At 42.3% G+C, this 27,746-nt stretch overlaps 1 protein-coding gene across 1 annotated transcript in view; it reads left to right on the top strand.

The window, feature by feature from the left end:
- The window catches only part of CLASP1 (cytoplasmic linker associated protein 1), a 181,232-nt gene that overhangs the window by 71,839 nt on the left and 81,647 nt on the right, over positions 1 to 27,746 (top strand). Inside the window, exons 9-18 of the mRNA XM_056348183.1 lie at positions 16,492 to 16,644; positions 17,582 to 17,652; positions 18,472 to 18,564; positions 19,915 to 20,060; positions 20,815 to 20,950; positions 21,682 to 21,752; positions 22,720 to 22,779; positions 23,545 to 23,622; positions 26,120 to 26,287; positions 27,091 to 27,140. Of these exons, the coding sequence (XP_056204158.1) occupies positions 16,492 to 16,644; positions 17,582 to 17,652; positions 18,472 to 18,564; positions 19,915 to 20,060; positions 20,815 to 20,950; positions 21,682 to 21,752; positions 22,720 to 22,779; positions 23,545 to 23,622; positions 26,120 to 26,287; positions 27,091 to 27,140 (1,026 nt within the window). The remainder of the gene's footprint in view (positions 1 to 16,491; positions 16,645 to 17,581; positions 17,653 to 18,471; positions 18,565 to 19,914; positions 20,061 to 20,814; positions 20,951 to 21,681; positions 21,753 to 22,719; positions 22,780 to 23,544; positions 23,623 to 26,119; positions 26,288 to 27,090; positions 27,141 to 27,746) is intronic.

Raw genomic sequence — 27,746 nt, 5'->3', positions numbered from 1 at the left:
CTTAATCAGTTGGATTTATCAGTGCTGCTGCCCTGAAAAAGACCCGGTAAGTAGTTGAAGACCATTATCTCAACCTGGGGACCTGTTGTGGAGTTTCCAAGATAGAAGTGTCTCAGACTTCAGCCTTATTTATTTCAATCTGCAGAACAGCTTTGTTTTAGGATTAAAGCAATCTATTAGTTTCTGTTGTCACTCCTGATGAGGATTTAGGCTCAGATGTTGGGCTCATAGGTTTTGCAGTTGGTTGCTCATGTGCTCTCTTCTGTTCCTTACTGGTGGGACATTATGGCGTTATGAATCCATTTTATCTGGATTTCTCTGCCTGTTCTCCCATACCCCCGAAATACAAAGGTGTCTCAGTCTTGTAAGTCCCAGAGAGCAGATGGGCTTCATGTTTTGGAGGCCTGTCCAGAAGGTCTTCATGCATTACGGTATGTGCCATAATGTGTCTGAGCAGGAGGAGGCTTTAAACTGATCATACTTTGATTAATCCCAGAGAGTTGTCCTAGGATTGGTACCTGTGTCTAGCAATTTACAAAATACCAACCAAGAAGGCATTCTTAGTGGGATTATTAGACATTTGAATTACCTCTTGAGTATGATATTGTTTTAGCTATTTTTTACTTTTAACATCAAACTGTATGAAGTGGCTTTATAATAGTGGAGGATAAGGAGTCATGACTTCAGCCACTAGGAAGTATATAATTGATTTCCTGGACTGGAAGGGATGCCTGTCTCTTCCTTTTTAAGCATGATGTGAATTGATCTGACAAATAAGGAGTCGCATATGCACCAGTTCCCACGATGGCTCGCAAAGCTCACAACGTCCTGTTATATGTATTTTGCAATGACTTCTGTCTTACCTTCTCTACTTCTATTCCAGCTTCCTCATGTGTTGTAGAAACTTAATCTCTTTACCTCTTCTTGATACTTTCTAGAGCCTATTTCCATTTCCCCAAACTTTTAACTCGGGCAGTGTATATCAGGTATCATATTTAAGCTCTGTGCTGGTTACCTAGTTATGTGCATTGCTTGATGACAGCAAGGCCAAAAATAACTGCTGTGTTGGCAGTAAAAATCACTTAGTTGAGTGTCCTGCCTTTATCTGATCACTGTTTTCCCCCTTTCTGAAAAAAATACCCCACCCCACTCCAAATTAACCAGCAAAATTAGAATATGGGTGGATGGTGCCTGGTGGCAGCCAAATGGATAGAATAACCTCATAAGATTAATTTCTTGGTAGACTCCTCACAGTTGGCAGGATAAGTTGCCAGGGTGTGGGGTCTGCATAGGTGATGCTGGAACAAGTTGGCACTTGAAAGGTATCACTGTGTTGGGTAATCTCTGTGTTTCAGGCAAGTGGTAAAAATCCCTGTAAGTCTTAAGATTTAAGAGTTTAAGCTTTAGGGTGAATTTTATGTCCTAGAACTGAAATAGAAGTTCTAGGACTTTAGGAAAGGAACTGCTCATCTTAACATGGGTATTTATGATTTTCTGTACTATTTGACACAGTATTTAACAAAGCAGAAACACAGTGGTGTCATGGAGTCTGTGGTTTTCCTGGTGACTTCTGCTTACAGCACGAGCAGCCTGCTGAAAAGGGGCCAGCTTGTTTCGAAGAGCTGAGTCTTTGTATGGACTACCCTGTACGACTTGCCATTTAGGAATAAAGTGTAAATGTCGCTTGTGAAAGTAAGTCGCTTCCTACAGGGTGGACAAATCAGTGCAGGGGGGAAGCAGCTGCGCTCTAATTTGAATTATCAATGCAGTGGTCTTTCAGGGTCACAGATGTACAAAATGGCTGTGCTAGCCAGACATGCCTTAAGGAGAGGAGAGACCGCAAGCTCTTTAAAAAATGATTCCTTATATTAATGAATCGTCGTTTTCTTTCTGGTTTTGTTTTGTTGACTTGTTGACTCATCAAGTCTTGCATGAAGGCAAGGTGTGAAACCAGGAATCTGTACAGACAGAAATCAGCTGGTTAACCAGAGACTGGGCTGGAGGCTGTCTTTGCATCTGCATGGATTTGAGGTTCCTTATGGCTGTTCAGATCTGGGGTGTTTAGTTCCATAAATGCCAATGTTTGCTGTTGATGTTGCCTCACTTAATGATTTCAGTGTGTTTTCTGAATGAGGAACAACCGTAGGACTTAAACCAGCAGTGCTCACCACCTTGTCTGAATCTTGTTCTGCATCAGCTGCTCTCAAGCTGGCAGAACCACCTGTGAGAAGGTGTCACCGGTAAGGAAAGATGAGTGATTTTGATCCCCTCACCCCCAGCAGCAGTGAAAATGGCTAAGGCAGGTTTTCTCTGTTTTTCTGTGTTTCCAGCTCTTCCATGGGAAACTATTTGTATTTTACTCTCTCCAATTTCACGTAGGTCAGTATTTGTTTTGTGAGGTCTGTAATGGCTATGTCCAGAGTAAGAAAAACATTTAACTGGGCTGTGATTAATGTTTGTGTTCTTTGTGGGAAATGTGAATGATTCTGCTTGGGTTAACTTTCTTTAGGGCTAAGTTAAATTATATTACCTTGCATTTGCTGTAGCTTAAGAGCAACGCAAGGGCTGTTACTGTGGCTCAGCTGTCTTATAACTTGTTAAGCAGCAATAATTTCATAGTGAGTCTTGAGTCCTGAGGCAAATTCATGCTTTGTTTTTGTTTCACAGAGTTTGTCTTTGATTGAGAGAAGATATTTTGCCTGCTTGTAAACGTTTATTCATAGCTTCCACCACCTCTTACCAAGTTCTGAACTTTAATTTAAACCAAGGGACTAAGATCAAAATTAGCCCACCCTTAGTCCTTCTTGCGGGTAGCGTGGTCTTGGGGTTAGAGTCAAGTGATACAAGAGACACAGTAGAGGAACTGGTAGAATTAAGGTCAGATGAATCAGGGTTTTACTGGTCTGTCATACCACATTTTTCCAATTCTGATTTCCTAATTGATCCTGACTGATCTCTGTATTTGATGCAGTAAGTAGCTTTATGTGGGGAAACTGATTTCTTTCACCATTCTTTCACGGATGTAACCTGTGGAAGTCTTCTACTGTGCACACAATATGTGTAAGGAAAACAGAATGGTTACTAAAGAACTCAAATGACCAGCTGTGGCATCAAAGTCAATTATTGATTCTCATTTGGAACCAGCTTTCAGTCATGGTGGAAAATTTTGGATGGCTGAGCGACAGGCTTAAGTTTTACCTAGGTGCAGGGACCTGAGGATGGTTGAAAAAGGATGCTGCTGAGCCATGGGGACAAAGTGAATAGCACCATTGATTGAAGCCAAATAAGAATGGGTTTGGCAGGATTTTGCTGAACAGACTGATAAGCAAACAAATACTTGCATTTCTTTAACTGCCCCTTTAAAAGGAAGAGAGGAGGATCTTTGTGCTTATTTTTCATATATATAGTCTGAATAGCAGCAATTATTTTTCACTGTGCTCTGACTGCATAATTTAGATTGTAAGCTCTTTGGGAACGATGCTTTTTTCTTTGTAGCATGTTAGTCCCCTGCTTGCTCAAGGTTTCACGTTGCCTCTGAAATATGAATATTGTATTTAGTAGTCTAAAGACATTAATGACAAAAGGAGTGAAAGTTTTAGCAATGTCTTGACTCTCCCTTTGTATTTTCTTTTTTTTTCTGCCCTGAATATGACTGCTTTATTTGCTGTACCTAATGATGTTTGTTTATGGGGAAGGAATGTGGATGAAGGAGCTTAGATCTATCTTTTGTTTTAAAGGAGTTGGGGGATGGGGGAAACAAGCTTTGGGAAAACAGAACCCATGCTGACTGTTAATATTTTATAAGCTATGACACATTTTTGGCTTTGGAGACTTTGCTCTGACTTTTTTTCCTTTAGGCAATAGTTTGCTTAAAATGCAGCTTTGAAGGGTGGGTAAAGGAAGGCCCAAGAAACTGATGTGTCTCAGGAATTAGAGCTTTCCATTTGTAGATCAGGAATTCAGACTGTGCTTATATTTGAAGCCATATTAAATATGAATTTGGTTCTTTTAGATTCTATTATCCAACCACATGGAAACCATATATTGTACTGTAGTGTCTGTCAAATAGGCTACCAAGTGTACTAAAACCTCTTCATGTTTATTTGACATTGCATAGAAGGAAATCTGAGATACTAACATCTAAAAAATAATCAGGTCAAACTCTGCACATTCTTGCTTTCACCTCCATCCTCGGTGTATAGAGCTGGAAGCAGAATTTAGCCTAGTGTGGTGGTTGATTAGCTGATACGTCTTCGGGCATTTGCTGTGATTCTGACTTTTCTGCATGACTTGGAGTCAGCCTCCTTGTGTATTTTGCCTCTGTTTCCACTGTGTCAAAAAAATGGAACTAATCCTATCTAGCTCATAGACAGAACTGTGCAGAGTATTATTAGAAGTAATCATTACTGAAAATCCATTCTAAAAGTTACTGAATAAGCATTTTTTTTTTACTAAAATAAAACATGTTTTAGTGCTTTGAGGTTGGGTGTTTTTTTCAAACCAGTCATTGTAGAGTCCAAAATGTCTTCATAATCTGTTATCTACTAGTTTCTGCTTTTGCTTCAAAAAACCCCAAAACATTTTTGAAGTTTTCCCATTGAAGTCGCTGATCTTGCGTATCGTTTCACTGCTTTTTCTGCATTGATGCTGGGAAATGCAAAATGGTAGTTATTCAGTTATTGGGTTTTTATCCCTAGTGTCACAAAAGAGAATAAGCATAGTGGGCTTGACTTTGGCAAACCATTTCTTTTCTCTGCCAGTATCTACCAAAAGTGTGGTGTCGGTAGGGAATAGATATTTCTTGCTGGCTCTTAATGGGTTGCTGATCTAAGCTCTAGCTGTTGGATATGTTTACGTAGACATTACGAGAGGTGGCATGGGCTGCAAACTTTGGCACAGGTGTAATGGTGCTGAAGTATGGTTTGTAAATCCTGTGTGCATGCTGCTAGTCAAAGCTAGGCTCTGCTTGCTCTCAGAGAGTTGCATTGAGATGGTGGTGGGGCAAGAATCCCCCTCAGAGTGCTTGTTTTATTTAGGAGTAGGCAGAAACTTCTGCATTCTAGTGCACCAGGAGAATGCTGATGCAGCCAGTCAGTACGACTAAATACTCCAGAGCAAGTGTCAGCATCAAATCGGGTTCCCTATCAGTTTCCCTCGCTAACAGCTACAGCAGGTGCTCTGAAGAACATGCACCCAACTCCTTAACCTAGTAGCAATTGTCCCAGGAGCTCCCAAAGCCATTGCCAGACACATTTTCTGTCAGAAGTATCTCAAACCACTGTTTGGTAACCCTTTGTGGATAGAGAACATAGCCTTGTTCATAAAATCCAACTCTGAATTAATTTTAAATAAACAAAACTTGTCTGTACGTTTTTGCTTGTATATATGCCTTCACAATCGGTAGTAATATGTATCTTTATGTATCGATGAAGTATTTCTTTATGGTCAAAATTTGTGGTCATTATGCTGGTCATACATGTTGTGGTAGTTGATAATCTTTCTCAAGATGCACTTAGGCTGTGAAGGTGCTGCACCTTGCTCCCTAGTTTTCTGTTCATGATTGTTCTTTTGTCTCGGCCACCTGCAGTTTTAGACATTCTTACGTCATGGTTATTGCCCCACTGAGCATTTTACAGTATTTTAAATGGTTATCTAATTAAAGCATATTAATTATGCATCAGGCCAGGCATTCTGCGTGGGAGTCGATGTGTAATGTGCATAACACCATACAGTTCTTGCATATGTAGTACCTATGTTCTTGCATTGGCCTGTACCCAGACAGATGAACACCTTGGGACAGAAGCCCTGGCTCCTGTTTTCTGTGGTTGTATAGATGCAGGCTGACAGCCTTGTTTTTTCTTTCATTGTTCAGGAATAACTGTACACGTTGTGTTTCTTGGCTCGGAGGGAGCTGCTTGGAAAGTTTAGGGTGCCCCACCATGTCAGAGGAGGGTTATCCCTTAGCAAATGCAAAGTGCTGGGCAACATGTTGCCCCTGTTACTGATTGTAAATACACAGAAACAAAGGTCTCAGACAGGGCGGGTGCTACAGCTTCCTAAGGTCTCTCCAGCCCATCTTATTGGCTTAACTTCACCAACCCAGCTACCCTCAGAGACCTGTCCGGGAAGGAAACAAGGCCACAGTTTGACATTTTTATCTCCTTGAGGTATTTCTAGAAACCTTTCTGCTGCAAGACTAGTGTGAGGTAGCAGGCCTCGCACTGGGGAGAATGTTCTGTGGAGGTGGGAGCTCCAGCAGCATTTCTGCTTCCCCTCCACACGCTCTGCGTAACTTGAGGCAGTAAGGTGCTTTTAGCCTTTTTTTGTAGAATCATTTAGGTGGTAAAAGACCTTTAAGATCAAGCCGAACCATTAACTCAGGATTGCCAAGTCCATTGCTAAACCATGTCCCTAAGCACTGCGTCTCTGCTCTTTTTGAACACTTCCAGGGACGGCGATGCCACCACCTCCCTGGGCAGCCTGTTCCAATGCTTGACCTCCCTTTTGGTGAAGAAATTTTTCCTGATCTCCAATCTGAACCTCTCCCGGCACAACTTAAGGCTGTTTCCTCTTGTCCTGTTGCTTGGGAGAAGAGACCGACCCCCACCTGCCTACAACCCCCTTTCAGGCAGCTGTAGAGAGCAATAAGGTCCCCCCTGAGCTTCCTCTTCTCCAGGCTAAACCGCCCCAGTTCCCTCAGCTGCTCCTCACAAGACTTGTGCTCCAGACCCTTCCCCAGCTCTGTTGCCCATCTCTGGACACGCTCCAGCACCTCCATGTCCCTGTTGTAGCCAGGGGCCCAAAACTGAACCCAGGATTCGAGGTGGGGCCTCAGCAGTGCCCAGGACAGGGGGACAGTCACTGCCCTGGTCCTGCTGGCCACACTGTTTCAGATACAAGCCAGGATGCTGTTGGCCACCTTGGCCACCTGGGCACACTGCTGGCTCACGTCCAGCCGGCTGTCGACCAGCACCCCCAGGCCCTTTTCCTCCAGGCACTTCCCAGCCCCCTGCCCCCAGCCCGTAGCGCTGCGGGGGGTTGCTGTGACCCATGGGCAGGACCCGGCACTGAGCCCTGTTGAACCTCATACAACTGACCTGGGCCCATCGGTCCAGCCTGTCCCGATCCTCTGCAGAGCCTCCTGCCCTCTGCACATCAACACCCCCCCAGCTTGGCGTCGCCTGCGTTTTTGTGGCATTGCTTTGTCCTAAAAATGTCAGGATGCACTTTCCTTCCTCATACAGCTCTGTGTGCCGGCTGTCAGTGCTTTACACCTCGGTGTGCTGCACGTATATAAAATGAGCAGCCCTTCAGGAAGCAGTAAGTGACAGCAATATCAAATGCAGTTTCCCTTTGACAGCAATGTGTGCTAGGGCAGTCAGCATCTCGGGGAGCGACATGTGCCGTGGTTACCTGGGTGGGCAGAGGGAGCTGTTCAGGTGGTGCCAGGTGGGGACCAGGCTGGAGAGATGCCTCTTCCCGTGATGTCATGGCAACAGATGGTGCTAATAGCTGGGAACCTGACCTTGGGCTGCAGGGCTGGTGGCACCTGATGGCTCTGTGCACCATGCTCCTGCCCTTCGCAGGTGGACAGCATCTGCCCATTTAAAGGCTTTGGATTCCTGATGTGCCCCTTAATTCACTTGATTTATACAGGGTATAGGCACTTCAGGTAAGACAAAACTTCCCCTATTCATGCCCCAGGTACCTTTTTCATACGGGTTTTGGCAAATAAACCCCAAGCTGTTGCCAGCAGCTGTCTCCCTGGGAGCTCACTTTAGCAGCATCTTCAGTGGCTGTTTTCAAGTAGCATTGCTGGGTACCGACCCTGTGAAATACAGAGAACTCAATTTCAAGTGTAGCTAAGCTTCAAGCAACCTGTCAAGAACAACTAAATTGAAATATTTTTTTCTAATGCCATGTGATGTGATATCTGGTTTTTCTATGTCATTTGCAAATGTCTGTTTTTTAATATACATAAACCAGTTTTGAAGATAATACTGAGAAAACAAGAAATATTTGAAACACTGCTCAGACCTTTAGTAGGAGGTGGGGGGAAGCGATTTAGAAAAAACATATGTTTAGGAATGGAGCTTAATCCAAATTCTGGCAATGCTCTGAAGTTTTTATGCCCTTGAGAATGTCCCTCAACAGCTCTGTTTCAGTTTAATCACACGTTAAAATAATAACAAATACTTGTCACTGCTGTTGAACGGCTGTGCCTTTTAATCACGTTTATATCATTTTTAGAGCAAGTACTGTGCAAGGCTGACCATAGGCTCTGGCAAAGGAAGCTTTTGCCTGGGGTAGTGGGTATAGCGTGGGTGACCATAGCTGGATGATGCCTCTGCCCATTTTGCCTGCTGCCTGAATTTCTGACAGAGCAGAGGCTTACTGCAAGCATGTGGAGTCCAGGCTGTTGCCCTGAGTTTTCCGTCAAGTGCAGAGAGCTGTGGAGGTGAGGGCCAGGAGGGGAAAGGTTCAGTGCTTGCACTTCAGTCTGAAGCATCCCTGCCACATCTGCATATGAAGGTGGTGCCTGAAGGGGCTCCTGTGCTTCTGCAGAATTGAATGTTGCTGTCCTGTGAACGAAGGCAGAAGAAATCACTTTCTTTTCTACTATTATTTGCCTAAATATTAGAATTTCAGTAAGGCTGAGGAGAAACATTAACACTGGCGGCACTGTGCAGCACGCAGGATTAATACTACAATGGAAAACAGTGTGCTTTATCTGCTGTTCAGGAACGAAGGAATGCTTTTCCTGCTGTTATACCAGTATTGCAATAAGGCCACTGATTCCTGTAGTTCTGGAAAAAGATACTTGCTGACTCTTGAAGATCCCTCTGGTCCATCCTGTATAAATAGCCTTTCTCGTTGCTTGGTGGTATCTCTAGGGCTCAGGGTATACGATGTACTTTGTATTTTTCTCTGTGAAGATTATGCTAAGGAGAGCACTGTATGGAGGGAGTAACGCCTGTGCTTGGGGCTGCTGCTGGCCTGTTTCTAACCCGTGCAATTTAACAGGTATTTTCAAGAAGTCCAGAACAAAAAAGGTACTGCACCCCCAAGTGCAGTCAGCAGGGAGAGCTGCAGCAGTGAAACAGAGGTAACGCCCTGTTGTGGAGTTTCATAGACTTTGAAATAGTTGGTGTGTTTGTGGAAGGCTGCGTTCTGAGAGCGCCGTGTCTCGGTACAGCCAGCCTGGCTGGGAGCAGGGGCAGGCACCCTGCAGGGCCGCACGATGGACCTCGGGGGGACAGGAGGGGTAAGGGTAGGCTAGGGAAAAAGCTGGTTTTGCTCTTTAAATTGAAATTTTATGTACACGTGTTGGTGGGTGTGTTTTTCCAAGGTGTATGTTGTGGATTTCCTGGTGCTCTTGAGGTCTGGGGGAAAGCTGTGTGGCTTGCTGCAAAGGGCACTTTGGGAATATTGTATTTCCATGGATGACTTTGAGGAAAACAGATGCTTATCTTTCTCCTCACTTTTTTTTTTCCCTTTGTGTGCCTGTGTCTGTGTGCTGGTTTGTTTTTTTTGTCATTATGGGGCAAGGGCTGTGTCTGTACAGCAGCACATGGGTGTTTGATTCTTGTTAAGGTGTCTGTATGAACTGTATTAAAGTAGTTAGTGAAACTAAAATCCTAGCTATTTTTATGGCTTTATCTTGGCTTTTGGTGCTTGTTTGAATTCTTTTGGCTGTTTGAGCTCTTGCTCCTTCACTCAGTGTCACAGCTGTTTTGTTGTCTCCTGTTGCTGCTTAATTTTACAAAGCTTGTAGGAATGTGTAACCTTTGTACTGGCTCTTTTCTAAGTCTACTTAAAGCTAATGGAAAATTTCATATTGCTGAAAACTGCATGAATGACAGTTTCACTAAATTCTAAAAATTCCCATTTGCAGGTGTTAGTTTCATGAACAGAAGCTTCTGAAAAGCACTTTGTCTGCTGTGTTCCTAGCTCATGTGCTACTGGAGTGCTTGCTGTGGCTTCTTAACATGATGACATTAATATTGTCAACCTTATGGTTTTAAAAATCATGTTTTGAAGCAAACAGGCTCACAAATATTGAATCGTTTTTATTTGTCCCTTGTTTTTAAGTCTTTAAGGCTCTTGTTCTCAAGCTTCACCACAGCCATCATGGAAAGAACTTAAACTGGAGCCATCTGATTTCAGGATTGAAAATTATAATATCCCTCAGAAAAATAACTTGGATCAGTCATGAGTTCTGTAATTTCAGATTAGTCTTTTGCAGGAAGATTTTGTCTGACTTACCAGGCCAGTCCTTGAGAGCAGATTTTGAACGTGGCCAGGGCTATTGCTTATTTTCTCAGAAGCTGGAATTTACTTTTCATGTGTGGGTTGTGTCTGCCTAGTTTGGTGTTGGATGTGGTTGGGTCAGGATGTATACATCAATTCCTCAGTTAACTTTATGATAACTGAAATGGATTTAATAATTGTTGGATTCTTCACTGACAGAAATGTGCTTTGTTTATTATTGCTACTGCTGCCAGATTGTTTTTCTGCTTACAGAGGGATGGCAGACATCAGTACTCTGAAACTGCCATAGCAGTGTGCTTGGGACTGAGCAGGACGTGTACCAGAACAACTGCCTGTGTAAATACAATGTATTTGCAGCAGAAAATTCCAAGTGTTACTTCTTTTGGGAATCTTCTTTCCCTTTGTGGTAGCAGTTGAAGACCTGTTAAGTTGTGAGTAGTCTCATTAGCTCGTTGTTAGACAGAATGAGGTAGCAGCCAAGATGATGAGTGCTCCCTTCCCTAGCTAATGAAGGAAAACTGAAACCTTTTGGATTAAAGAAGAGCATGTGGGTTTTGGAAGGATTATTGAAATAAAAAGCATTTGTCCACTTACCTGGCATGACATTGTTGGCTTGGGTCTTTAAGTAACACCTTGCCTGTGGCTAATGGCAGTTGTATCACTGATTGTATTTATTATGGTCATAAATATATTGTCTAGATTTAGACTAGAAACCTTATTCAGAAGATTAACTCCCACCCACAATTATACATATTCTGGTTTAAATAGGGCAATGTATGGGAGATCAGAGAAAGAAGCCAAGATACTGGTGTTGTGCATATCCTTGCACACGCGATCTTTGCTGTGGCTGGCTCAGTCCCGGTGAGCCCTTGCTGAGATCAGGTCAGGTTTTTGGGAATCCCCCTTAAAGCCAGTTGTGAAGGACGATGAGGTGATTCACTGAGTAGTGCCAGGAGGCAGCAGGGGTGGGCTGGCACTGGAGCTGGTGGCTGGGTCAGCCTGGGAGAACTGGTGCCGAGGGAAGAGGGGTGGCAGGTGGCCCCAGGGAGGCTGACCGGGGTCACTGAGCCCACACAGGGGCGTTCTCAAGGCTCAGAACACTGTGCCTGGTGTGGAGGGTGGGGGGGAGGCTGGGCCCAGGAGAGAGCAGCTGGGAAGCTGTGGGAGATGGCCAAGCGAGCAGCCCTAATGTGCCTGCCTGCTTCTGCTTGTGGCTGTGACTCCTTTGTTTTTAAACACTTAATCCTTCTGAGGAGCATACATATGTCCCTTTAGTGGGTTTGTAAACTCATTTTGCTGGAGAAACCTCTACAATGCCTGTGTTGGAGGTGGGAGGCAGGCTTGCAGTGAAGCCATGTGTGGGCTTGGTGTGTGCTAGTGGGAGGAAGCATTTAAGCTTGGCTGAAGCTGGCTTGCGTGGAGGCTGGTGGGACACCCGCAGAGAGGAGGGGACCGTGCCTTGTGAGCTACAGGAGTCACGGCTGGAGTTGGGGGTACCGGCCGCTGGCCTTGGGGCAGGGCATGAGTCGAGGTGTCCAAGCGTCTGTCACAAAACCAATGACCAATGCACGTGGGGTTAAGTCTGGCCAAAAAGGAGTGAGGAGGAACATAGCCTGTTTTCTGTGGCGTTGGTGGGTTTGCCCACCAGCACACAGTATGTGTGCTTGGCTTTTACAGGGGGCTCTCAGATCCTCAGGGAGTTGGGCTTTGCCGGTCTAGTAGGGGTTGAGCACGGGGTTTCGATGTGCTGAAATGTGTGTCAGCTTCTTTTTTTTGTGTGTGTGTCTGCTGCTGCTGCAGGAGGCCATGTGGTGGGTGGGAGGACAGGTTTCTCTGGTGCCATCCACCTTCATCTGCACCTGGAAGGGAGATTTTTGTGGGAGAGATGCAGATCACACTTGCAAGTGATACCCTTCTTGCATGTTTCAGCTGCACTGATGCTTGGAGATGGGACATGGATAAACGGGCAGAGCGGGGCCAGAGCAAGTCCAGCACCTTGCAGAGTCAGATGGTGGCTGGGCATCTCTTTAGGAACAGGCGTGATTGTAAGCTTTTTTCCCCCCAATCTGTAATTGCTACAGAGTAGCTATCTTTCCTAAAGCTTACAGTCAAATAACTTAAAAGATTTGAATCTGATACCTTAAAGTTTTTTTAAAAGCCAGAAAGAATCTCCTTTCATTGGAAAGGAAATTTGAGGCTTCATTTATTTTGCTTTGAACGGTCCCAGGCAGGTGGTTCAGTCAGGGGAAACGCTGGCCCTTGTTTACTGTGGTTCCTGAACAGCTAGTACAGTCTCTTCTCCCCATTTACACCTTGCCCAGAGCTGAAGGGGTTACATTTTAAAATGAATAATGACTAAATTTATTCGTCATGGACAAATGATGACAGCTGTTGAGATGCTCCTGTTAGCGCTTCCCAGGGGATAAAGTCAGGCTGGTTCCTAGTGCAAGCCAGCCCAGCCAGGCAGACTCAGCTTGTCTTCATCCCAGATTATTTGTCCCGGGTTCCCCTTGCTAGCAGGGAATTGCCTCCCTAGAAGTGAACTGAAGTTTCCTGGGCTGAAATGGGTGTTGATGGGAATCTCACAGAGCTGCAGCCAGAGAGAGGTCTGAAGCCATAGCTGTTTAAAGCCACGTGTGAAGACAGCATGCTTAATGAATACGAGGGGCAATGATTGATTATGTGCTGGACTGAAAGCCGCGGCGCTCTGTGAAGCACTCTTACATCTGGGCACGCTATGGAATATATGAAGGAATGTTAAGGAAGCTTATTTGCAGAAGGATATGTACTTGTAAGCAATTTTTTTTCTCTTCTTAAATAATGTAAAGGGATTGAAAAATGTAAAGCAAATAGTGTTCTCTGTTTCTTTGAGACAGCAGAGTGGTGAGCAGACAAAGGCCTCTTTTATAAGGGCATGTCTTTGATGGAGAGTACTGTATGGCCCTTATAACTGAGCACTGGGGGATGTGTGTATGTCTTGGGATGGGAGAACATCAGCAGTTATTTAATATTAGAACCTAGTACCGATTCCGCTTCAGTGCACCTCTGCTGGAGTCATGAGAGTTACACCCATCCTGAATTTACCACCTTGTGATTTGCAGATAGGCTGCAAAAAAATATGATCCTAGTTCAGATGATTAATGTGAACAGGACTCAACAAATAGGAGGGGAAAATAAAAAAAGGCTTTTTAATGATAGTGTTTAGTAGCTTGTTTTTCTTTTCTGTCCTCCCATGTTCAGGTTTCTTTCTGTTCTTTGTTTCTCTTTCTGTCCTGCACACGTGCTGCTGGAAGACTTGATGTGCAGTTCTGAATGTGGCGCTGTCATTCTTGCTGTTCAGATGAGAAAATGCTCTTGGGTTGTTGAAGGGATATTCTGATTTGATAAATATGTAGTGCTTAGTTTGTAGACTTAATGAACACAAAGATGTGATTGTAATCCAAATTCCATGTAGTTCAAAACTGTGGGTTGAATAGTTGGTTTTGGAGTGTTGTGGTTTTTTGCTAATGCTCAGAAAAGCTTGTTTTAAATGAAAATGAGTTTATTTAATTCCTACAATGCTACAAAAGTGTGATCCTTTTAATACATGTTTTTTCTGAATTTTTATTTATTATATGAAATGGAAAACCACACCCTTTTCTCCTTTCACAGGGGTGAGGCTTTAAAAATGCAGATACAAGGGAAAGTTAACTAGAGACTGCATCTACATAGCCTGAAATGCAGCTGATGGAGAATTTTATTATCAGATGAGTGTGGTTTTGAAGTAATCGCGTGTCTTTTGTTTTGAGCGATTTTTCTCTTAGCTGGTAATATGAGGTAAATGATCATTTGCTTAATATCTATATAGGAGCTTTTGAAATAAATGCAATTGGGACAGATTTTGCTCAGAAGTTTTTGTGCCAATCTTTCTGCATCACTTAAACCCCTTCCTAGAGACTTCAGAGATTATATGTTTTAAAGTCAATTTTGATCGGCTGTGACCTTCTGTGCAAGTCTCGCCAGATAATGTTTTTGAAATAATTCCTGTTTGAACTAGACTATCTTCCAGGGAAAAAAAATTTCAATCTTGCTTTTTTAGAACTGCCTGTGGTAGAATTTTCTGGGTGACACACCTCTTAACCTCACAGAGAGTCAGCCCTGTGATTGCAAAAAAATGGAGGGGGGGAGGGGAACGGAGGAAAAAAGGCAATTCAGAATTTAATTTGTTTTTAACCTTGTTGTATATTTTTCTATTAGGTGAAAAACAATATTAATTAATCACAGTTAAAAACTGCATTAACAAATCTTGAGTTGCTGCATTAACACAGAATATAATCAAGCAACTTGTTAAGAATCTGGCCAGGTTAAACAGTCTTCTGCAGTGAATTTTCATTTAATTGAATTAAAAACATATTTTCCAATCCTTTAATAATTTTCATGATTCTTCCCTGAGCTTTTTTCAAATTATTTTTGAATTACATATGTCAGAACAAGACCAGTGTCAGCAGGGAGGTAGCACGGTCTCCATGGCTGCCTTAGGGCACTCTATCAGAGACCCCACATCTGAAGTTTGGCTTATGTTCTTCTCCTTAGCTGTGTGACCTTACACTTCTTGATGTTACAGTTTGTATGTTCACTTTTTTCATGTTCGCTTTTGCCTGAACAACAATCCAAGTACCTGTTGTTCTGTTACCCCTTCCCTTTAGATGGTACTTTTTTTTTCCTAGCCCTTTCACCTATTCCAAGACATCTTGAACATCAAAATTAAGGGGAGAGATGTCCTTGGCCACCTTTCTGAACTTGGTGGATGCTGGTGTCTACCTGCTCTCTCAGTGTTGTGCTGTGATGGGAGTGTGGCATTGCGTGCATGGGTGCATATCGGAAATGTCAGTTTTTAGGGTTTTAGGTGATCTGTGATTGTTCTTATGGGTCCAACTGCGAATAAGTCATTACCACTTCGGATAGGGAAAGCTCTTTAAGGCCGTTAGGCTGAGGACAATACAGGCTTTTCTTTCTATTATTTTGCCTCCCCTAGAATATGTCTATACTGTTATCAGTTTATTTTCTTACCCTCAGGAGGCTCAACCCGTATTGAATTTCACTCGTTAGTGTTTAACTGGGAGCCTGTGTTTGTCACCAGATGTTCCCAGGTGCTTTCCTGAATAGGGATGGGTCAAAGCACCTGCTTGAGTTTTTGCCAAGTGAAATTTGCAAAGGAAAAGATCCTGAACCATTGGAGGGTGGGTGTGTACCTTGGGCTGGTGGAGAGGAATAGACATGAAGCAGATCTCAAATCTTGAATGAAGGGTTAGCGTGGAGAAGCCAAGTGAACGGGCGCTGAGGTGGCTTCCTGGCCTCCATAAATACTATGTCATCTGGCCAAACACTTCGTCACCTTTCAACCTAAGGCCAGTTTTTAAAGTGGATTACTTAATCCGTGTAAAACTGCAATATAAGCATTCCTTTGGAACTGGAATGACCTTCACTGAGAATCAAAATGACTGTAATTTATTTTAAGTTAATTAATGTTCATGTGTGGAGGTAGAGGCTGCAGTTCCCTTTGGATGTACACAGAAGGTTCAGTAAGTTTTAATACATCTTATATTTATGGGGTTTTATGAATTTGAGGTAACTTTTTCTATTTCCTTGCAAGGAATCTCTGGTGATCATTTAAAAAGTTGAAGTGGACTTGTAGCTCTGGATAGGTCTGTGATTAATGGTCTGTGGCTTTATCAAATGCATGGGTCTTGGCATGCAGCCTTTCTTGGGGTACCCTGTTTGTTCTCGGTCTGGTGTAGGCACTTGGTGGGGTGTGACAGGGCAGCCTGTGCTGCCTGATCCTCTCTGCACTTGGATCCTGGATTTGCTTATGGTCTTAGTTTCACTACAGCCCATGGCAAAATAGCTCTTGGAGACATAAGCATCAGAGATACAGACTGTAGAGCCTCCAAGTATTATCTGTGGCTTGCGTCTTTCTGTTGTAAATTTTAAGTTTATTCTTTTTAGCTGAATGCATCCATTGAAAGGGTTTATAACATAGTGGCTGCAATAGCAAAGGATCGGGTTCAGTGGCCTTGTGGTCATTGCGAATAACCAGATTTCTAGCATGAAGGCACTGCTGAGATGAGAGCTGGCTGAGCAGACCTGAACATGCATCATCTTTTGCCACCACGTTGGCATATTCCTTGGGGCATGCTTTTGCTTCATCAGACTTACAGCTGACTGTGGTTTTTTTGGCAGATAAAATTTTTGATGATGAAGACTCAGTGGATGGAAACAGACCTTCCTCAGCTAGCTCCTCTACATCTTCAAAGGCCCCTGCAAACTCGCGCAGAGTTGGGATGGGGAGTACCCGCAGACTTGGGTCTGCAGCTCTGGGCTCCAAGTCTTCAAGTAAGCAGACAGCATATATAATTAACCTTTATGTGACGTATTTATAGTGTTTATGCTTGAGCTTATTGCAAGGACTTCCAGACTGGCCCCCAGATCCAGTAACAGATTTTTTCCCTGTGAAGTCATTATGTGTAAATTGTCTGCATGCTGCAACCGAAATTCAGTAGGATGAATCTCCAAGCAGTCCCCATGTCCCTATAATGTGTTTTGCATTTGTCAGAGGTTGGATCTGTGCAGTTGTGCACTGAGGGCTGTGAGTAAATCATGTCAGTGTTACAGTCTGTACATTTTTGCCTTTATAGCTGCAGCTCTTTGGCTGGACTGAAACAGGATGCTTATAGCTACATGATAAACTCCAGCCCATGCAATCTAAAACTGATGTGTTGGCTTTCTTCTAAGAGCTTTGGCCATTGCTGTTAATGAAGGTGCAGAAAGAAAACTGAGCATTAATTCTGAATGTGAGCAGTAATTCTATATGTGACCTAGAGAAATGGAGAAAGTTCCCTCTATAAGACACTCCAATCTGTATTCCAGAGACTAGTTATCTTCGTTATCATTTGTCTGTTTGTGCACCTGTCAGATCTGCACCTTCATCTATTATAGATAGGATTAAATCCTTTAAAATAAAATCTCTCATATAATTAAATATTCCCTTTCATTTTTCAGACTGTGTCCCCTAACTGTTGAGTGACTACTGTAATGACTTCCCTAATGTGCCCTCTGTGCCTAGGAGTTGAAGGATGCTGTGAATGTCTAGTCTGTGCCTGGCATTGAATTTCCCTGTCTCTGCCTTCATTAAATCTGCAGCACTGAGGCTGCATGGATAGTGAACTTTCTCCTGATTAAGTGCCTTGATAGCTGGTGGTTTCTTAATTGATTCTCTTGCTGATAAGAAGACTGAAAGATTGAAAAGGCTTTTTCATTTGTATGTCAGCAGCCAAAGAGGGAGCAGGTGCTGTGGATGAGGAAGACTTCATTAAGGCATTTGAAGATGTCCCAACAGTTCAGGTAAGTAGAATTACATGTTAAAGCACACAGTACTAAAAAGCAGAAGACGGATATAGGATCATCTGGTTCTATTCACTGGCAAATTGTGCTTTGTTGTGGTGCTGACAAATATTTCTTAGTGGGAAGGCGAGTTAGAGGGAGGCTAGTTTTAAATGTGGTATCTGCCAGCAGTTTGTGTGAATCCCTCAGAGGTGGAGGGAATAGGGGTGGGAGGGTTGTGATGGAACTATCACAGGAACGGACATGGAACTGGAACTGGATGTGCATGCTGCACAGTGTGGTCTGGTTGAAGAAAAACTTAAGTCAGCAGAAGCCTCTCTGCATTTCATCTGTACCATCTGGAAACTGAAAGAGATAAAGGTGACTTTTGTGTTCCAGGACTGCTGCTGTTGTGAGTGTGACAACTGGACAGTGCATGTTTGCTGATAGATATGGCTGGATAGCTGAGTTGTCACATATCCCCTGTCCTTCACCAGAGCTTTATTTTTGGGACAGCTGAACAGCACGTGTATCCACTCATGATCTTCTGTAGGTCTTGGACTAATAAAGCCACTAGTAGCTGCAGGAATGCTGCTTAAAATTGTGAAAATATAGTAAAATAAATAAAGATGATCCTTTAATCATCTTGTGGTCATTTAGTAATTTTTGATTGCAGGAAGTGGGTGTAAATTCTTTGCATTGTGCAGATCTAGCCGTGTTGAAGGCTAGCACGTGATACTTAAGCATTGAGGAGCAAAGGGCATAATGTAGTTAGGAAGTGATCTGATTTTTTTGGAGTAAATCTTGCGTTATGGTGCTACTCTGTATTTAAATTTGCAGATTTATTCCAGCCGGGATCTTGAGGAATCCATAAACAAAATAAGAGAGATACTATCAGATGATAAGCATGACTGGGAACAGAGAGTTTCTGCGGTAAGTGGTGAACTTAGAAAAACCTCGTATTAGAGTTCATATCTGCATTGAGCTTAATCCCATGAAGAGGGTACTGGGAGAACCTCAGAGTAAGGCTAGAATGTAGTTCAAGTGGTGAGCATCTGTTATGTTCCCCCAGGCTTGAGGGAAACACTTTCTTACGAGACTGAATTTAAACCACATCTATGAAAGAAAATGCTGTTTGATATACAAGAATCTGTTGACAGCATCAGGTTGAACTGTGAAAGTCATGCAGCAAAACCAGATGTAAAGCTAGAAATTTGCTAGCAGATGCTGAAATTTAAATGTCAGAGGTGGTATTCAGAATACCTTAAAACTTCCTTATGAGGCAGAAAGTCACTTTGCTTATAGAGAACTTACACTTTTGCAAAAGGAGGTGTAAAATAATTCACAAAGGATTTACAGATTTAGGTTTTGGATAAACAAATGCGACTGTGGGAAATGTGGAAGTAGAAAATCAGAGAAGTTATATGCATGCAAAGACTGAGTTTTATTTACTGAGGTGAGCTGTGTTTTTACGATATAAATAGATACATGATCTTGTCTACGCAGTAGACTTTCATCACTGGTGTAGCAACTTTGACATGTCTGTCAAATCCTGTGTTACAGATCTGAGTGGCAAACTGTGCTGATTCAGCTTACTTCAGGATTTTTTGTTTGCTGTACTGAGTAACAGTGAGCTTAAATCAAGGCACTGTACAGATGCATCAATATACATGAGGGCCTGTGAAAGCGTCCAAAAGAACGTCTATAGGATGAAACAGTGGTCCCTGTAATTAATATTAATAGAAAATTTCTCATTTTATTGGAGTTAGGGTTCCACTTTTAGTAGAGCCAGATAATTATTTTATTGAATTCAATGGACATATTCTAGATATGTCAGTATTACTCAGATTTGAGCCATGCCCTTTAAGCCTAGGAATCTTTTTTTTTTTTTAATGGAGTAGTCAGTTGTGAGAGGACCTAAGCTTTAAAAGCTGTTGTAAATAGGTGGTTTCTAACAGGAATAGAGGAGAACTTTTAAGGTATCTTTTGGTTTAAAAAGTAATGTTTGGGTTATTAACAATATAGTCTAAGTAGTCGTATGCAATGCTTTTGGGTTTCTAAAACAGTTACCTAGTCTGTTTATTGTCATACTTAGTATGTTAACCTGTGAGTTGAATATAAGACCTGAAATAATAAAATTGTTTGGACGTGAACACAGTTCCTTAACGCATGTTGAGGAACAATTGTACAAGGACCCTGGAAACCTTGTATCAGTGCTGAACATAATTGTCCTTGTATCTGTTGCTCATTAACAGTCACTGCTTTCTCTTCTGGTGCTAACAGTTGAAAAAGATCCGCTCCTTGCTTTTGGCTGGAGCTGCAGAATATGATAACTTCTTCCAACACTTAAGACTTTTGGATGGAGCATTTAAATTATCTGCTAAAGACCTGCGGTCTCAAGTAGTACGAGAGGCTTGTATCACATTGGGGTAAGTTTACTTTCTAAATATGTTTGAGATGTGCTGTAGAAAAAAGGAACAGACACTGGGTAAAACACATTTAGGGTGTAACGTGCTGCTAGTAAGTATTACATAGTTATAGGTAGAACATGATTTTGCTACAGCTGTTTAAACCACATTCATGTAGACCAATAATTGTAGTTCTGCCGAAGTGTGTTCCTGAGTTTAAAACAATGCTGGTTTGAGATATGCTGAATGAATGAGCAAGCCATGCGTTCATGCACTGAGTGGGGAAGGATTAAACAATAAAGCTGAAAATGTATTTTTTGTTCTGGTTTGGATTGAGCTAGTTCTTATTTTTGGTGGTTATCCTCTATGAAACGCTTCAAGAAAAAGGGTGCTGCTAACAGTTTTTTGAAATTTATGCATATTAAGGCAAAGTAGACGGTTTCAGAGAAACTGTAATACAAACTAACAACTTCAGAAAAACACGTTCTTTGAGCGTGATCCCATTTGATAATAAATTTTTAGCTGTGCTAGTTACTTCATTTTGTGCTGAACTTACTGTTTCTCAGACTTCAGATGAATATAGAACACAAGTTTGAGATGAAAGCAAAGGAACTGGTTTTTTTGAAACATGGTGCTCTCTGTCCTTTGGAGTTGGAGAGGAGGTGACAGTTGTGAAGATGGAGATGTCAGATGTGCTTATGTCAGATGTTCTGAAGAAGTCTGACATACTTAATCCTCAGCACAATTACCAGCATGACTTCATTCTTTTTTTCAGACATTTGTCATCAGTTCTGGGAAACAAGTTTGACCACGGGGCAGAAGCCATCATGCCAACAATTTTTAATCTAATTCCAAATAGTGCCAAAGTCATGGCCACTTCTGGTGTTGTAGCAGTTAGATTAATAATTCGAGTAAGTATACATCAATAAAGAAGTATGTTACAATTTCCAAATACTGTGGTATTTCTGAGGAAGTATGAATGTTGCTGCAATGATAACCAGTTTTAGTGCCTGATCTACTTTTCTGCTTTGTGTTGGGCTGGGCTGTTTCAGATGTCACTCAACCTTGTGCAGAACATAATAGTTAAGCCCAGCCAAAACAGAAGGAAAAAAGTTTCTTTGCAGAGTAAGATATTTCCATCTCTTAAAGAGCTGAGCAAACTTTTTTCTTTGAATGGGTTTTAAAACTGCCTTGCAGGACAGACTCATCCTCTTAATTATGCTCTAAATTGCCTCACAGACAGTGCACGTTTCCTAAATCCATTAGGTCACAGAAATGTCTTCTGTCCAGTGATTCAGTGGGGAAGCTGTAGATAGCCTGATATCTCTGAAATTGTCACCAGTGACAGTTTAGATCCTCTTGCAGTGACTTCAGCTCCTTGACCCACTGGAGCCTGCTATTATAGAAGAAAATGAAATATCTGTTGAAGATAATTTAACAGATAAAATACAAAATATTTTTAATAATAAAAATATCTGTCCGTATCTGCTAGTGTTCCTTTATTTAGCAGTTCTGTTTTTAAGAATTGAACAAAAATAAGTATCTGCATACTGGGCTTAGGTGGCTGAAAGAGATGGCCTTTCACTCCATGGCACCATGGTGTAAAGATTTCTTCCTGTTTTTGTTGTTTGTTTTCTTCTAGCATACGCACATCCCTCGATTAATACCCATCATAACCAGTAATTGTACATCCAAGTCTGTTGCAGTTAGAAGGTGAGCATCTAGTTTGAATTTACTCTCTTTTACCACTAAGCAGGGTCATGTGTACTTTCTGATAACATTCATGTATTTGTTTTTATTCACGGAGAGGGTTGATGTAACACACTTGCTAAATAGTGCATCTCCCCCATGAGTTGGGATCAAATTCCAAGTCAGCTATCTTGTATAAGCTGCAGCACTGCAGAGAAGAAAAGGCACTTTTCCACGGAGAGAAATGTTTCTTAAACTTATCTTTGTGCTTACATGCCGTTTATATCATATGATTTTGGCTTCTTTACAGACACGTTCTGATTCCCCTCTACTACCTGTTGTAGTGACATGCTTTCTTTGAGCCAGTCAGCAGAAGTAGTGTTCTGTGGTAGTATCACCTGGAAGTTAGACTGGGTGTGCGAATGGTCCTCTCTGCACTTCAAATCTAGTCGTACTTCAGTCCAGTACCTCACTGGGAGGTTCTTGCTTGGTCCATGCAGATCAGCTAGTTCTAGTTAGACAAAAAGAAGGGCTTTGTGGTTGCTGATTTTGCTGACAAGCCTTGAACAAATAACAGCACACTTGTGCTGTAGTTTCTTGAAATGAGGAGGGGAGGTTAAAGTTGAAAAGGTCTCCACATGAAGCTGAATGTGAGGTTTCCATGTGAACCCTGAACTTACAGGTACAAAATATCCTTAGCATGGATCTTCTGGGCTGTATCCTGTTTAATGGAAAAGGGGTCTCCCTGGGTGGTTTTATGTCAGACCCTCTCTTCAGACTTCTCTGTAGTGAGCTGCCTCCAGTTACTACTTCAGGCTGTTTGAGGGTGTTTGTAGAGATGCTGGTGGTTTTATTATTCTGTCATTACTGAATTGAATGTCCCAAAAACCTTTGTAATAAAAGATGGCTGTTGTTTAGAGGCAGGCATGTCAAAGTCACTGTGCCTCTGTTAACTCTGAGAACTCAGAGTTTCTTCTCTTCCTTCTCTCAGGCGCTGTTTTGAATTTTTAGACTTGCTGTTGCAGGAGTGGCAAACACACTCCCTAGAAAGGTAAGTTCTGAAAACAAGTCGCTTATTTCTCTCCTGCTTAAGTCTGGGGAGGTTAATTCTGGAGAAAGGATAATCTAGGAGGTGAGATTATATCAGTTAACTCTAGTAGAGGTATTTCTGCCACAAAAAAAGCCATGTACGTATGTGTGCACACACCATTAGTCTCAGTAGTGTGGCCAGTCAGAGCTCAGTGGGACTGTCCTCCATGCCAGCCTTGGGAAACCTGGCTGAGTGAATTGCTGAGCTCAGTAGTTTCTGGGTTTTTTTTGTTGTTTTTTGTTTGGGGTTTTTTGTGTGTGTCTTTTCTCTTGTTTATTTTTTTCCTTTTGCACCCTCAAGTGCGATGATGAGTTGAAGGCTACTACACATCTGTCGGGAGCTTCTGACGCTTCAGTACTTCAAACTAGTGAACAGCGAAAGTAATTGTGGGAGAAGAGACTGGGACACCATTTCCTTAGCCCTAGACTGTGCAAGACTATTTAAGGGTTAAGAGAGTGTTTTTGCACCCAGGCAGTTTCAATAGCTAACTAAAGACTGACCTACAAAGAATGCTGCTTGTCTTTTCCTAGTCAGCCATGTGTGGGTGAAATAAAACTGACTTGTAAGACTAAATAAATAAAGGCTCCAAAGGATCTTACATGGCAATGGGAGGGTGTAATGAAGTATTTGTTCTTAAGAGACCAAGGCAAAATCAAATTAGTCATTTGTTTATAAGTGTGACGCATCTTTCTGCACTGCTGGATAATGTTTTTGTTCTTATTTCAGACACATATCAGTGTTAGCTGAAACGATAAAGAAGGGAATTCATGATGCAGACTCTGAAGCCAGGATAGAGGCGAGAAAGTAAGTAGAAGCTGTTGTTGGTGTCTTTTCTTCCTCCCCTTCTTTGCCCCTGTTGTGTTGCAAGTCAATGGTATTAGTGTTGGAGACTGAAGTCCAGACAAGTTACATTCTCCTGGTAGCTGATGCCAGCTTTCCCTTGGCTTCAGTCAGAATGTGTACTTCAGCAGGAGATGTCAGATGAGGTGATCACATGGGGCTGACTTATATATGTATCACATCTTCTAATGGTGCTTATTTCACTTTGTTCTTGTAATATTTTATGATCTTTTTGTCTGAGGAGGTAAAATGCTTACCTGAGTTGTTCAAGAGTCTACAGCTGAGAACTAGTTACCTTGTTTGTCTTTTTGATGTTTGAATTGCTTGCAGTTAACTGATGTTTCTTCTGTTCAGTACAAAAATACTGTTATTTTCTACTAAGTTTATCTTTTCTTTTTGGCCTGTACGCAAGACCTAGGATGGAGACTTGCCAGGCACAAGTATAAACTGGGAGAGGAGTGGCTGGAGAGCAGCCTTGCAGAAAGGGGCCTGGGGGTGACGGCTGGCAGGGGGGCAGTCTGAGCTGTCACCGTGCCCCGGCAACCGGCGGCGCATCAAATGCGGCACAGGCAGCTGCTTGCCAGAGGTGGTTACCCCGCTCCTCCCCTGGGTGCTGTATGCGGTGCTGGGCCCCACCGTGTAAGAGGATGTGAAGGTCCCTAAATGCATCGAGACAAGGGCAGCCAAGCCGGTGCCAGGGCTAGAAGACATGTCCTGTGAGGAGCGGCTGAGGGCTCCGGGTCTGTCTCGTTTGGAGAAAAGGCGGCCGAGGGGCGGCCTCACGGCTCTCTGCAGCTCCCTGCGGAGGGGAGGTGGGGAGGGAGACGCTGATCTCTCCTGCCTGGGATCCAGGGACAGGTCACGGGGAAATGGTTCAAAGCTGAGCCAGGGGAGGGTTCATCTGGGCATTAGGAAGGGTGGTCAGACACAGGCACAGGCTTCCCAGAGGGGTGGTCGATGCCCCAAGCTTGTCGGTGTTCGAGGACAATGCCCTGAAAGACAAACTTTAACTGTTGGTTGGGCCTGAAGTGGTCAGGCAGTTGACTAGGGGATAGTTGTAGGTCCCTTTCAACCTACAATAGAAATAATTTATTCTGTTGTTATTGATGACTCTTGAAATAAAAGTTCTCATGCTAGTACGCTGCTAAATGGTGTCCTAAATTAAGAAAATATTTTATGGCACATGAATAATATCTTTGTGTATATCTATAGGAAAATTAAAGGAAAAATATTTGCAATTGATTTTCTTCTGTTGAGCATCTCTTGCATTTCCATTAATGTGATTCTACTTATGGTAGTACACTATTAGGATCATGCTGTTATGAATAGAGCGCTACAGGAACATTTTTCTTCAGAAAAAGGATGTTGTAAAACATGAAATCAATCAACAATAAATTTTATTAATCTAAATGCTGTGTTATAAGCAGAGGTGTTTCACAGTAGGACTGTTTTGAAAGGGAACGTGCCCATCACTGAAATATACGGTAGGCACTGAGGCTTCACGGCAGGTGACTGCTTAAGCTGAAACAGACAGCAAGGAGAATGGCCATGAGACTTAAGAGAGCATGCTTAATTCTGTCTTCCCATGTTTCTTAATTAGCAGCGTGGCTGATTGAGACAGAAAGTTGTTTACCTCTAATGATGTGAGAATGCATGTGACTTCTGAGGCTCTGAGAACTGGCTGTCACATACAAACAATTCCTGATTCATTTGAGCTAACAGTCTTACTCTTAAACTACCCATTAGTTGCCCGCTGAAAAGTGCTGAGAGTCTTCATCGTCTTTGTGATGAGAGTGAATGGTGTTAGCCATCAGCCAGGAGATTTGGGCCAGGGAGGAATTCTTCCGTCATTTTAAAATGCTCTTTTGTTTTCAGTATGGCACCGATCGGAAGTCTAGAGGAGCATCCCTTTCCTTTTCCTTGTTACTTCTTCCCCAAAACAGTCAACAGTCTCAGCTCAGTACGGATTTGTCTCTGCAGCATTGTAGGAGAGCTGTTTGTTAACCTTAAGGAAGAAAACAGCACCACCCGATGCTTTCCTGAATCGGGCCCATGCATGTGTTTTCTGCTTTTGGTATGGTTTTGAAGTAGCTGTTGAGCACCTGGTCTCAAACTAGTGTCAGCTTAGTGGGTCTGCTGTCTCCCGTGTGTGGTAGACAGCCAGAGGGATGAGGGTTTCTTCTGAAATAAAGCTTTGTAAGCTACTTGAGTTTTTACAGCACGCCAAATGGTGCGTTCCTCTCTTATTTTTGGTTTGTCTTTTTTGCGGTTGTTTGAGTAATACAGTGGGTTGAAGAAAGTGATGTACCTTACGTCAGTCATAGGGGCAGTAGATGACTGAAGTGACTGGGCCAACGAGCCCACTAATGCCAGTAGTGAAATGGGCTCTGACTGTACCTGTGCTCTGTTGCCTGCTAAAAAATGACAAGGAAACGTTGACAGTGTTGTGCCTTGTTTCCAGGTGTTACTGGGGTTTCCACAGTCACTTCAGCCGAGAGGCAGAGCATTTGTACCACACCTTAGAGTCTTCTTACCAGAAGGCCCTGCAGTCGCATTTGAAGAACTCTGACAGCATCGTGTCCTTGCCACAGTCGGATCGCTCCTCCTCCAGCTCCCAGGAGAGTCTCAAGTAAGTTCCTCCTGTGTCACTACCTCTCGATTCAAACAACTGCAGGTAGCTCCATTGAACTGGAGGGAGCCATCACACCGTTTTGTCTCATCAGTCGTCGTTTGGCTTAAGTACTTGGTTACTCCAAAATTATTTTTTTGTATTTAGCTAACATTGTATTAAAATAAAAGGGCAGCAAAACCCATTACGGGCTTTTAAAATAATAATAATTATCTTGACTCCATAAATAATTTCCTAGGGAGCTTTTTGCGCTTAGTAGATACTACTAGTCATTCCTTCTAGGTGTGCTTAAAACAATGCTTGGATTGAAATTCTGTGTTTAGCATTAATCTTAGAGGTGTAAGTCTGCCTCTTTCCATACAAGAGGGGAAAAAAAACCCATAAAAACCTAAATTTGAGTTGTAACTGCAAAATCAATATGTAACTCTTCTGTTGAATGTATTTATTTTAGCTTCTCTTAGGGATATAGTCAACTTAAATAACAGAGATTTGAAGCCTAAGTGTAAGATGTATATGAAAAATATCCATAACTTATTGGTGTTACTTTCTAAATCTACAGAAAGCATTCTTAAAAATATCTTCTTACTCAAGTAATGTGCATACCAGTATTTTTTTTTAGTGCTTTTGTAAGTACTTTGATGGCTGTGCTGTATTTATTCTTAAATAATAAGCTTTGTTTGTCTGTTTCTGTATGTAAATAACTTCCTTTTAACTCACATGTATACTGAAGGAATGGAGTAGCACTGTTACTGATGACTATGAAATACTAGTTTTGTTTAATAAATACTTACTTTGATTTCTAGCCGTCCATTGTCTGCCAAAAGAAGTCCTACTGGAAGCACTACATCTAGAGGTGAGAATAGTAGCTGAAAAATGTGCTCAGGTGTTGCTGAGGAAGTGTGATGTATTAGAATTTCAGACACTATGATATCAAAGAACTTTGATCGCTGTTTACTGCTCCTTAACATGGCAACTTTGTAAAATTTTTAATTAGTTTTGAGCTGTATACTACATCCTGTGCATCAACTGCTGATACAACGATGCTTTTGAAAGTTAGTAAATCTGTTACTGCTTGCACCAGAAGGGAAGGCTAAAAAGCCTCAGAAATTGTGGCCAAGGTATGTTAAGCTGTGCAACAGATGGAACAAGCTACTGCTGATGCTAAGGTGTACAGCTACATAGTCTAATGGTGCATTCCGCTTTAAAGTTTTCTGTCATTTATTCTCTGTGGTTTGTCTGCACACAAGTCCTACAGTGCTACATTCCATCTCATTGCTAATGTTTTTACTGTCAGATGGAATATTAAGGTGCAGCTTTCCTGTCCTAAGTAAATGCATACAATAATAATATATTTTAATACAAAATGTAATAGGCAAAACTTTGTTGGTAGAAGATGTGCTGCCTTCTACACCTGACCAAGATCGGATTCTGGCTGGTTTGTGTATACAGTACACCCTAC

Source organism: Falco biarmicus, chromosome 8 (genome assembly GCF_023638135.1).
Source record: "Falco biarmicus isolate bFalBia1 chromosome 8, bFalBia1.pri, whole genome shotgun sequence".
Taxonomy (NCBI): Eukaryota; Metazoa; Chordata; class Aves; order Falconiformes; family Falconidae; genus Falco; species Falco biarmicus.
This window is presented reverse-complemented; position numbering and strand designations above follow the sequence as displayed.